General features: G+C 37.4%; 2 protein-coding genes across 2 annotated transcripts in view; one reads left to right on the top strand and one right to left on the bottom strand.

The window, feature by feature from the left end:
• IntS1 (Integrator 1) overlaps positions 1–13,103 on the bottom strand; it is a 45,320-nt gene that overhangs the window by 18,982 nt on the left and 13,235 nt on the right. The window contains exons 15-24 of the mRNA XM_053757582.2: positions 12,864–13,069; positions 12,597–12,713; positions 12,078–12,162; positions 11,468–11,541; positions 5,184–5,376; positions 3,983–4,120; positions 3,216–3,372; positions 2,295–2,538; positions 784–950; positions 397–572 (exon numbers count right to left, since the gene is read on the bottom strand). Of these exons, the coding sequence (XP_053613557.1) occupies positions 397–572; positions 784–950; positions 2,295–2,538; positions 3,216–3,372; positions 3,983–4,120; positions 5,184–5,376; positions 11,468–11,541; positions 12,078–12,162; positions 12,597–12,713; positions 12,864–13,069 (1,557 nt within the window). The remainder of the gene's footprint in view (positions 1–396; positions 573–783; positions 951–2,294; positions 2,539–3,215; positions 3,373–3,982; positions 4,121–5,183; positions 5,377–11,467; positions 11,542–12,077; positions 12,163–12,596; positions 12,714–12,863; positions 13,070–13,103) is intronic.
• LOC135309883 (uncharacterized) lies at positions 6,035–11,163 on the top strand. The gene is made up of 2 exons (XM_064436507.1): positions 6,035–6,318; positions 6,410–11,163. The coding sequence occupies exon 2, from the start codon at positions 6,489–6,491 to the stop codon at positions 7,611–7,613; it is 1,125 nt and encodes a 374-aa protein (XP_064292577.1). The 5' UTR covers positions 6,035–6,318; positions 6,410–6,488; the 3' UTR covers positions 7,614–11,163.

The following is a 13,103-nucleotide window of genomic DNA, read 5'->3' on the forward strand; positions in this document are numbered from 1 at the left end:
ATAGGGACCGACACTGTTCAAATGAGTTTCTTTCAGCATTTCTTCTCAGCAGTGGTTGTTTCGAAAGGCGAGTGCAGTGTAGCTTGTGAGAAATTATTATTTAATATAAATCGTAATTAATTTATGTATTATTTAAAAAAAAAAAGTTGCAGCCCTTGATTATGACCTTTCATCGGGTGAAATATATGGTAACTAATTTTTGCCCGCGGCTTCACCCGCTTTAATTTACCGGGATGAAAGGTACCCTATGTCCTTTTCCATATTTTAAACTACATGTATGCAAAATTTCAAGAAGATTGGTCGAGTAGATAGAGCGTAGAGAGGTAACAAACAAACTTACTTTCGCAGTTATAATATTAGTTAGGATTACGATAATAAGATGACTTGTATACTGACTTGTATGAGGTGTGTGAAAGCTGTGTGTGCGTCTCCGCGGAACACGAGCATGCCGTCCAACATGTTGGACAGCAAGCTGGGCACCAGCTCCAACGGTAACGCTGGCACCGGCTGCGCTATCGCCCATGGGTCTGACGCTTCTTCTACTAAAGGCTCTTCGTCGAAGAGGTTCTCATCTGAGAGGATATTTCTGAGGTTATCTTGTGACACAAGTTTGTTAGACAAATTAAAAGAAAAGATTGATCGAGTAGATAGAGCGTGAAGGGTTAACATACATAAACTTACTTTCGTTACGATTACTCGATTTGCAATACATGTACAAGGTGACAAGTTAAGACGATCATAGTTGGCATATAAATGAATATAAATAGTTGTGATATGGATAACCTGGAGGGTAAACAGGCGTGTGCAGCTGCAGCGCGGCCGCGAAGGCGTGGCCGCCGACGGCGCCGCGCGCGCGCTGCACGCGCAGCAGCTGCGCCATGTAGCCGCGCTCCACGCCCAGCCGCACCACCGCCCCCGCCGGGCACGCGTCCAGCGCCGACAGCAGGGCGCTAACACACACATTCAGTCACGGATACTCTAGTAAACATTTGACGGGCAACATTATCGTTCTCTCCTTTTTAATACAATTTGCATGAGTGAGATCGACTATGCGCTGTTTCACTCGAATCGATGGTAATGCGTGAGATAGATTATATGCATGAGCGACGCCTACCGTACACCATCGGCGGTGCTCAGCTTCCTGAAGGAGCTGGGCTGGCTGGAATGATAAGCGGCTCAGACTCCGCACGCAGAAAGGTCCCAGACAGGAGGCCTAACTGCGGAAAATTGTCCTCGAGGGAAGTAAGATAATGCGCGTCGGGACGTCTCTCTCTCTCTCTTGGGGACATTTGACGAGAAACGTATCGTATTCTATCCTTTTCATTACAATTTGCACGAGTAAAATCGACTATGTGCTGTTTCACTCGAATCGATGGTAATGCGTGAGATAGATTATATATTGCGCGTCAAATGTTGCTTAGTGTATTCACAGTGGACTTGTTTATTTTTATTTTGTTTATTAAACTTTATAACAGCATTACACTAAAGCAATGTTATAAGTACACGTAGGTATACAGGGGTTTTTTTTAAACATCAACAATCTTACCGTACTATAAAGGCATAGCTAACATGACTGAACTATATACAATTTTTTAGCTAAATCGATTAAACATATCTGCTTCAAAATTGATTTGTAGGATTCCACCCGAGCAAACATATTCATCAATATCAATCAATACTTATAATAAAACAGTAGAAAAAAAATCCTGTACATTGAAAATATTTACGTAAAAACAAAATTAGGCAATAGAGTCATATTAACAGTGCAAGTATGTCTGTCTTTTTATCTATTTGTACACGCTAATCTTCGGCACTACTGGACGGATTTGAATGAAACTTTCTTGTTATATAGCTATTAAGCCTGGGCAAAATATAGGGTATAAATGATTTTGAAAACTGGATCACCTGATGGAGAACAATGATGGTATAGCTAAAATATTACGCCTTAACAAAAGTTGTTCAGCCTGTTGACGTATAAAATGCGAAGTTCTGGAACACCTGAAGAAGTGTCATAATGGCCCAGCTAAACTATAGGAAATTTATATTTCAGTCGTATGAGCATCTTCTGTATAGGTATCGTTACGCTTTGTCTGTACAGTTAAATTTCTGTAATAATTTTGGCCACGCAACGAAGTCGCGGGCATCAGCTAGTACTTGATTATATTGCAAAGTTATCATGAAAGAAGTCCCGTGGCTATACGAGAAACTATCACTAAAAGAGTGGCGTTGTTATTGTTTTCAGCGACAGTAGCGCCACGACTGTGGGACTTCATAGAAGAAGAAGAATCACAAACCTCATAGATGCGACGGGCATTCCGAACGTTTGTATGAAGAGCGCGAGCTTGTTGGCCGGCAGCGACCTGAGGCCGGCGTCCAATAGCGGCGCGCGGGCGGAGCGCACGAGGTGCAGCCGCAGCCAATCAGGCAGCAGCGCGCTGTCGGCCGCGTCGCCGCCCACGCCCCCCACCGTCGCCGCGGGAGCGTCGGCCCCCACCCAAGTGTTCAGAAGCCAGGAGTACATCTCCTGGTTCGTGTCGTCTGCACACAAACACAGTTTCATTTCTCTCTGATCTGATAATTATTTCGGTTCCCTATTTTTATGCATACAATTTTATGTCATAATTTAACATGGCATACTTTTACTTATCATAATAATAATTACGCACAATATTAATTTGGCATAATGTTTTCGGCACAATTTTTTTACGCATAACAATTTTCAAGCATAATATTCTAAAGCATATTGGCGGCTTACCTACTGCTACACTTTATGCAAATCAAAATTATGGTAAAATACATTAGCCTAAACTATAATTATGCTTATTGAAAAGGTATGCCAATAAATATGTCAAAAAAATATATGCCAAACTCGTTATGCTAAATTAAATTAGGATAAAAAAATTATGCGTAAAAGTGATTCCTAATTTTTCCGATTTCTTCCGAAACCGTTGAGCGTCGGAGTCCAGGTTCCGCTTCTGTACTTTTTCGTCTGTACGCACGATCGGCAACCCTAGTTGTCAGACCATTAGAATATAATCCTTGACGACATCAAGCCAGCACTTCTTGGGTTTACCCCTTCTGCCAGGGCCGGGCGCGAGCGGCATAGCCAGAAATTTGTCAGTCCAAGCAAAACGTTATCTGACCTTATCAAGTACCCTATTGTCAGTAAAATAAATAAAGTAAATAAAATGTAATGTAGAGAGGTATATACTGACATATAGCCGGCCCATAGCACAGCAGCTTGAGGTGCGCCTGCGCAATGTTGACGTGCAGCGTGGCCCTGCGGCCGCTGGCCCACTGCAGGCACACGCGGTCCGCGGGCGGCCAGCCGGCGCTGTGCTCCGGGGACGAGGAATCGCCCGACTGCATTTGCTGGGTACAACGATACAATTATACATTGGTACAAGTTGTTCGCCGCGAACTTTGACCTCGCGAACACAATATTTTTTTACAAAACTTAAAAACTGAGCAATTCTATTGACAGATCCTACATACGCTAGGTCAATAAAAGTTACATAAAGTTACTTCGCTGATATTAATTTATCACTTTTATTTAGCTTTTTTTATGATAACACGATGATAAGCTAACAATTCCCGCGCGGCCCGATCTGAAGCGATCTTATTGTTGTTCAATTGTTTTTATTATCTCCAGGATCGAATGGTGAATAGGGTGATTCGCAGAGCGTTTCGTTCTACCGCTGCGGTCACGCCGTCATTACGATCCGTCGATTTTCTTGCGGAAGGAATCATTTCCAAAATCGATAATTCATGAAATTGACATTACAGATTAATTATTATAAAATCAAATAGTAAAACTAATTCTTGTCCTTGTTAAATTTTGAAAAAATTTAATATTATAGCAGGCAGAATATATTAGGATATACACATAATGTACTTTTTATTTCGAAATTTCCAGACAAAAAAGCGCTAAGCTCAACCACTGACGTTTGTCATGAACACTGACAGCAACCTGTCTGTATACCTGTCGCATGTGCGTGTACAGTATGAGCGTGAAGGCGTGCAGCGTGCGGTGCTGCGCGGGCGCAGGCGGCGGCGGCGGCTCACGCTGCTCCGCCGGCGGCAGCACGCTGCCGATCACTGTCGTCCGCTCCATCAACACCTGTCACCAGTTACCACTCATTTTCATCCTTACATATTATAAAAATAAGTATCTTTATCTGTACGCGATAAACTCAAAAAATAACGGATGTATTGTTTTTATTATGGTTTAGCCCGAGCGAAACTGGGAATGCTGGTCATTCTCGTGTGATCACCGACGGAAAAAATTCTCAGACCTTGTTTGTTTATTTATTTAGGCATACACAACAGATTACAATCTTAAACAAAGTAAATTCAATATTATGAGCTAGACGGAAAGCAAAAAGCACGTCTTTATGGTTTCCGTCTGGCTCATATTAATAATATACGCACAACATAACAACTGTGGTAAACATATCTAAGTACAATTACAATATTAAACAAACAGACAAAGAAACACACAATTGTGAATTGGTTTATAACTATGACGTCACCGTATGTTTTTTGAAAATAATAATGAGATGAAACAATTCTGGAATCGAGCGGGAATTGAACCCGCGCCCCTGTCTATCCTGGACGGTGCTCTTGACCACTGAGCTATCGAGACCATGCCAATTCGGCTGAATTAATTCATCTCTTTACGTCTCACGCCGACGTACAGTATTTTCATTAGAGAGTAGCTGGTACTCTTAATCAACAGACCCCATTGTTACAAGCAAGAAATTGTGTTTTTAGAGAAAATCAAGCATCTATTTAAATGGATTAGTTATACATACATGTCACACATGCTTGTTAACTTTGTGGCGACATCTACCACGCCACATGCACAACGCCGCAGATGTAAAAAGCCGACCAAACGAAACGGATCACAAGTCACACAAGTGATCCACAACTCTACAGACAGATGGCGCTACGGTCGACTCACTACAGAAGCTGACAAGCCTAGACCGCGCAGATGGTGCGTTTTCGATTGGAAGCATATATACAACCTCCGGCATCACACACACCGTCACCGACACCGACACCGTCTGTCGCGTGCGGTTCCCGGCACTGCGCCTAGCGGCAAAAAAATCTGGAATCGAGCGAGTACCGGTATACTTGCACCGTCTTCTTTATAATTGGAGTGCGAAGCCCTGAACCCTCACCTGCGTCAAGTCGAGCACGAGGTCGGTGTGGTCGGCGGCGGGCTCAGCGGCCACGTGCCGCGCGAGGAAGGCCACATACGCGGCCACGTGCTGCGGCACACACTCGGCCAGGCACGCCGCGCGCACCAGCGACACCACCTCGTGCCGGACACAGCTCCAGTGACGGAGGCCCCACACCAGGTCAAGCCATTCTCTGGATAGCAAACAAAGTTATTTTTAACTTTGTTTTGAAAATAATAATGACATGAAAAAATTTTGAAATCGAGCGAAAATAGAACCCGCGCCCCTGTCTATCCGGGACAGTACTCTTGACCACTGAACTATTGAGACCATGCCAGTTCGGCTGAATCAATTCATCTCTTTACGTCTTACGCCTTATATTATTATTGTTATAATTACAGCCGTCGTGCTCTGCACTTGTGCTTCTAATGTTTTATTATTTTATTTTGTGTCTCCTTTTATGGCATTCGCGGAAGACCAACGTCGCGGCTCACACCACAACACCATGCTGAGCGAAGACCATTTTAGTACAATATTTTTATACTATTACATGTCCAGTGTTAATACATAAACGTTTCTATCTATCTCTATCTCTATCGTTTTTCTTTCTATCTATTTTTTTCTCTTTCTTTCTTTCTATAAGTCCGCCTTTGCACTCGTTATGTTTGAATATCTTTTTGTAATGGTGCAGTAAATAATTTATCTATCTATATTTATATATATATTGACGACTTCGGTGGCGCAGTGGTAATGTGCTTGCCACTGAACCGAGATGTCCCGGGTTCGTTCCCCGGCCGGGTCATGATGGAAAATATTTTTCTGATTGGCCCGGGTCTTGGATGTTTATCTATATATGTATGTAAAGAAATAAGATTATTATTTCTTCATTTTGAATTTGCCGCGCTTTGCGTTGTCGACAAAGCAGCATGGTAAAGTTGGTAAAACAGTTCTGTTATTTAAATTTGCCGCGTTCAGTCACGTCAATGTCAAGTCGATAGACGTCAGACAGAATAATTTCAAAATATAGGAGGTGGTAAAATAATTTGTTGATGATTGTATTGTGAAATAAATTGGTGGATATAATTTTGATAAAAAGTGTAAGAAATAAACTTTATTGTCGTTTCTTTGTTTACAGGTATGTACCTTTATATTTTAAAATGTTAGTTTAAGTCGATAGTAAGAAATAGTGAATGTTAGTTAATACAAAATAAAAACTTTGTTTACAGCAACACAAGAGTTTATTTCCAACACTCCTGAAGAATTAAGATAAGATCTTATAAAACGACAATCTTGTTTTAATGAAAAATGGAGAAACTTCAATTTAAATTTACATTATTGCCCGGAAGTGATGGAAAGTCAAATGTGTATTCTATAACCTCAATAACCACTAAGGACAACAAAGTGTATGCAATACCTGAGGAGTTTCAGGCGGTTGGCCATCACAAAGAAATCATTAAAACCTCTGCATATAATAAAGTGAAGAATAGCTTAAAAAAAAGGTTCCAAACAAGAAGAGTCTGGATAACAATGACACAAGAATTGGCTGGAATTTATTTAGATGAAGACGGAAACGTGCAATTTGGAGATCAATTTTTAGAAGAAATAATAGAAGAAGAAGTGGCGCAGAAGAACGAGTCAGGTACACTAGAAAAATTATTTGAAAAGTTTATAGAAACCACGCAAGCAAATAGGCAGCAAAGTTTAAAATCAATTGCAGAAAAATTTGTATTAGAAAAATTTACTAGTAAAAATGCCAACGCAAATCTGTGGATTGACATTTTTGAAAAAGAATGTTTGCGATGTGAGGTAACATCGGATGAAAAAAAAATTGAAATACTCAGATTGTTTTTGGATAAGACCTGCGCTGACTGGTATAGTTCTATGATTATGAAATTGTCATTCAAATCTGAATGGTCTATATGGAAAAGCAAATTTTGTGAGACATTCGCCAATAAGGGATGGAACCCAGTCACTTACGCACTGTTTTTTAAATACAAAGATGGTTCTTTACTAGAATACGCTATAAAAAAGGAAAAACTTCTGCTGGAGATGAGACCATCAATTGATACAGGTACTTTGACAGATCTTATTGCAGCGGGATTACCAGAATTCATTTTAAACAAAATAGACCGAGAAATTCTAAAAGATACAATGGATTTATTTAATGAGCTGAATAAGCATGAACACTCGATGAATAAAAGAAATTTTGTGGCCAAGAGAAATTATGGAAATCAGAAGTCTTATGTTAAAACCGAAACAAAAATTCCATGCAAAATATGTGAAAAATTAAATAAGGGCTCGCGTTATCATTCTGAAAATTTATGCTGGTTTAAAGAAAAAGAAGAGGAAAAAATTAAGAAAAATTCCATTAGGCATGTCAATAATTCAGTAATTGAAGCAGAATTAAACGAGGCTGATCAAAAAAACTAATAGTAACACCATTGATAACTGTCAAACTAATTATAAATGATAAATTACAAATAAACGGAGTCTATGACTCAGGCTCTAATGTCTCTTTGATAAATTCAAAATTATTGAAGTTAAAAAAGAACGAGAACAATACTTATACAAATGAAGCAAATTTAATAACAATTAATGGTGTTCAAAAGACAAGTGGTTTGACAAGCTTAAAAGTAAAGATTTTTGGATTAGAAAAACAAGTTGATGTGTACATTATTGATGGAAAAAATTTTAAGTATGACTTTTTAATTGGATTAGATTTAATAAAAATATTTAAACTGATTCAAACTGAAGACTTAGAAATTATACAGAAAAGGTATCCAAATAATGATAAAGTCGATAAAGTAGAAGAATTTAGTACAACTTTTAATTACACATCAGGAAAAGAAAAAGAAAACAGTAGTATCTTAAAAAAATACGAAATAAATTTCAATGAACATGTAAATGAAGAAGACTTTGAAATGAAAATAAATCATTTAGATGAAGATAAAAAGGAAAATATAAATAAGTTGATAAATGAATACAAATCTGTCTTTGCAAAAGATAAATACGATGTTGGTACTGTTAATGGGTATGAAGCGAGAATAGACTTATCAGTGGAAAAATACTGCAGTAAAAGGCCTTATAAATGCACTATGGAAGATAAAAAAGAAATAGAACATCAAATAGCAAAATTATTAGATAACAAGCTAATAGAAGAATCTTACAGTCCTTTTGCAGCACCCGTAACACTAGCATTTAAAAAAGAGGATAACAAGAAATCAAGATTATGTATAGACTTCAGGGATCTGAACAAAATTGTGGTACCTCAAGCTCAACCTTTCCCTTTAATTGAAGACTTAGTAATTAAGACTAGAAACTGTACTTTTTTTTCAACCTTAGATATAAATTCTGCGTTCTGGTCTATTCCCTTGCGGATAGAAGACAGAAAGAAGACAGGATTCGTAACTCAAGAAGGTCATTTTCAGTGGACCTGCTTACCCTTTGGTTTAAAAACATCCCCAGCAATTTTCCAAAGAATTTTAAGTAATATTCTAAGAAAATACAATCTTTCAGAATTTGCTGCTAATTTTATAGACGATATTTTGGTTTTTTCAAGGAGTTTTGATGAACACATTAATCATTTGACGCAATTACTGGACGCTATAAAAAAAGAAGGATTTAGACTAAAATTCACAAAATGCACATTTGCGTCAAACTCGGTTAAATATCTCGGTCATATAATTCAAAATAATTCAGTTCAGCCAGTCAAAGACAATGTCATTTCCATTAAGAATTTTCCTATTCCCAAAACTCAAAAGCATATAAGACAGTTTCTTGGGAAAATTAATTTTTACCACGAATACATACCGAGGAGCGCTATAATATTAGATCCTTTGCACAATTTATTAAGAAAAAATCAGAAGTTTGTTTGGTCTGATGAATGTCAAAAATCGTTTGATATGGTAAAAAATCTATTATGCTCTCAACCGATTCTAGAAATATTTGACAAAAATTTGCCTATCAATATTTACACTGATGCTTCTATAGAAGGCGTAGGCGCTATTTTAAAACAGGTACAACTAGATGGAAAAGAAAAACCAGTAGCTTATTTCTCAAAAAAACTAAACGAAGCCCAGAAGAAAAAGAAAGCTATATATTTAGAATGTTTAGCTATAAGAGAAGCTGTTAGATACTGGCAATATTGGTTATTGGGTAGGTCATTTACAGTGTACTCAGACCACAAACCTTTAGAAAATATGAATTTAAAATCAAGAACTGATGAGGAACTGGGAGATTTGACATATTATTTGTCGCAATACGAATTTAAAATAAAATACGCTCCTGGGAAAAATAATCTCGAGGCGGACTGCTTAAGCCGAAACCCAGTATTGGAGATAAATGAAAATACAGATGAGCAATTAAAAGTAGTGAATTTGATAAATTTGGAAGATATTATAGAAGATCAAGAAAGTAATACAGAAATACAAAAGAATAAAAATAAATTAATAAAAAAGGAAAATCTATACTACAAAAAAGTTGGAAACAAGGAAAAGATAATTTTATCAGAAAGATTCAGTTTAAAACTTCTTAAAAATGTCCACGAAAGCTTATGTCATATTGGTGTCGGACAAATGCAGAAAATGGTTGGTCCTCTCTTTTCTACAAATGAAATGTCAGCAAACATCAGAAAGATTTGTAGGAACTGTACGACTTGTATAAAAAATAAATCAAGAGGACATGGCAAATTTGGACACTTGTCTCATCTAGGACCAGCCACAAGACCTTTTGAGATAATTTCTATAGACACAATAGGAGGTTTCGGAGGCTCAAGATCTACAAAAAAATATCTTCATTTGTTAGTAGATCATTTTACCAGGTACGCGTTTATTCTTACTTCGAAGACTCAAACTGCAAATGATTTCATAAAGCTTGTCAAGAATATATCGGAAACAGAGGTCATAGGTATGATTCTCACAGACCAATACCCAGGTATAAATTCTTATGAATTCAAAAAGTTTTTGGATGACAAACAGATACCAATAGTATTTACAGCAGTAAATGCACCATTCTCTAATGGTCTTAATGAAAGACTAAACCAAACATTAGTGAATAAAATTAGATGTCGAATCAATGAAAGTGAGAAAAAGCAGGCTTGGACATCCATAGCTCAAGAATGTGTAAGCATATACAATAAAACTGATCACTCAGTTACTGGATTTTCACCATCTTATCTGTTGTATGGTACAAATGTATCAATTCTACCAGAACAACTCAAGCAAGAAGTATCACATAATGATTGGATAAGGGATAAAAATATTGCATTTGCAAATACTATAAAATCACATGAATACAATAAAAGATTATTTGACAAAAAACGAAAACCTTGGATATTTAATGTTGGAGATATGGTCTTTGTGGAAAATGGGAATAAATTAAACAGGAAAAAACTAGATGAATTGAAAATTGGGCCATATAAGATAATTGAAAAAATTTCTAACTCAATTTATAGAGTAGATACAGGTCACAAGAAAATAGAATCAAATCTTTTCCACATAACAAAGCTTATTCCTGTCCCAGGTAAAGAGGAGTTACTACAAGAATAAGAAGAGTGATATCATATGATAGAAATTTCGAGAAGAAATTTCCTCCGAGGGGGGGAGATGTAAAGAAATAAGATTATTATTTCTTCATTTTGAATTTGCCGCGCTTTGCGTTGTCGACAAAGCAGCATGGTAAAGTTGGTAAAACAGTTCTGTTATTTAAATTTGCCGCGTTCAGTCACGTCAATGTCAAGTCGATAGACGTCAGACAGAATAATTTCAAAATATAGGAGGTGGTAAAATAATTTGTTGATGATTGTATTGTGAAATAAATTGGTGGATATAATTTTGATAAAAAGTGTAAGAAATAAACTTTATTGTCGTTTCTTTGTTTACAGGTATGTACCTTTATATTTTAAAATGTTAGTTTAAGTCGATAGTAAGAAATAGTGAATGTTAGTTAATACAAAATAAAAACTTTGTTTACAGCAACACAAGAGTTTATTTCCAACACTCCTGAAGAATTAAGATAAGATCTTATATGTATTTGTTATAAAATATAATATCGTTGAGTTAGCATCCCATAACACAAGTCTCGAATTTACTTTGGGGCTATATCAATCTGTGTGATTTGTCGTAATATATTTATTATTATTTAATTACGTACTTTCACGTGTCGATGCTTCTCCTACGATATAACTCTCGGAAAGACTTTGAATATATACTTGTTATTATAGAATTTGTGAAGTAAACGAAAGTGGAAGATAATAAGAGAAGAGAAAGACATAAAAGAGTACTCACTCTGGGCTAACGTCCGCGTTATAATCCATCTCCGTCGCGTCGTCTGTTGATTGCATCAGCACTAGTTTTAAACCCTAAAACAAATGTTTCATTCAATGATTCTCGTCCTCACGTAATCCCGACTGTGACAAAAAAACTCTTTCCCCCTTATTAATAAAAACATTATTCTCTTAATTAGCCTCGGAATAGTTATTCTTTGTATTTGTCTCGTTCTTTCAATGTCAAATACTGAAAAGAGAGTGAGAGGGACAGAACGAAAAAGCTACTCTAAGCCTAATAAGAGAATTAAATGTTTATTAATAAAGCGGTTTGGGAATAGGGCTCAATATCATACATTTATTTTATGCTTTTTGATTAAAAGTTAAATGCATCTATGAAAATTTATCCTTTGAATTGTGATGTTACGAAAGTATGGGCTCAGAAATTTCGTTCGGCAAAAAAAATATCATTGTGATTACTACTAAAAACTAAACGTCACAAATGGAAATTTGTGTTGAAATATCATATTGTTTTTTTAATTATTTATTAAACCGCTTGTTTTACTGATTGTTTTTGTATTAGTGTCCGTGGTAATCTGAATAAACTTTTTTTATGTTTATGTCTATGGTACCCTGGTGGCGGCAGCCCTGGTCTGCGCGTGCGCATGCGACAGCCGCTGCATGTAGTAGTGCAACACCGCACGAGCGCCCTCCTCGCTGAAAATTTATTTATTGTATAATCATCTTAGGCATATAGATAAGAACATTTATTCATATCAAAAGACAAACAACAAACAGTTTTAATAAAAGTGTAATAACATAAATAAGGTAATAGCAAACTACTCCATTAATATTGCCAAGAAAGTTGTTGTGTGTGTTACATTCCACGTAATGACCACGACCCTCAGCCATGACGAAATATGTGTAAGTGATTAGATGCTGCCCGGCGCTTCGCTCCCGTGGGAATTTTGAGATAAAATATAGCTTATACCAATCTTGGATAACGTACCTTTTTAATGGTGAAAAAAAAATTTAAATCAGTTCGGTAGTTTCGTAGATTACCCGCCTCAAACATACAAACTCATAAACGCTTACCTCTTTATAATAATAATATATAAGTGTATAACATATAACATATAACATATAATAACCTATCGTGTACGGTCCTCCTGAGATGCGCGCACAGCTCCCCAGCCTTCCCCGACTCCGAGGGTCCCCCCCCCACCCCCGCCGACAGGAACTCGCACAGGCACTGCACTGGCAACACACTATGACAAAATGGCCTAATTAGATACACGGACATGACAACACAGTATGTCAATTTTTTTAAAATAAAACACATTTCATTAAACCTCATAGAATACTTTGAATATAAAAAAAAAACTGTCTCGTAAAAAACAAAATAAAGAATCGATTACCTGAGCTCCAACCGATCGTGTCTCAACAGTTGGTGCAGCCAAGGCATGGCCCTTCTGGTTCCGTGTCTCTCGACCAGGTCCAGCAACAGCGCCGGCTGCCGACACAACAGCTTGCCCAGGCGCATCTGAGAGGACAACGCTTGCAGGGTCTCCAACACCGACGGCGGCGGCTTCCGAGCTGGGCCCAGGGGGTCTAGGATGGTCAGCTGTGAAGGAAAATGATCCGTCATATCATAGATG

This window comes from Plodia interpunctella, chromosome 17 (assembly GCF_027563975.2).
Source record: "Plodia interpunctella isolate USDA-ARS_2022_Savannah chromosome 17, ilPloInte3.2, whole genome shotgun sequence".
NCBI lineage: Eukaryota > Metazoa > Arthropoda > Insecta > Lepidoptera > Pyralidae > Plodia > Plodia interpunctella.

Excerpts from the sequence above, each read along its gene's own strand:
- LOC135309883 (XM_064436507.1), top strand. The coding sequence starts at position 6,489 with ATGGAGAAACTTCAATTTAAATTTACATTATTGCCCGGAAGTGATGGA.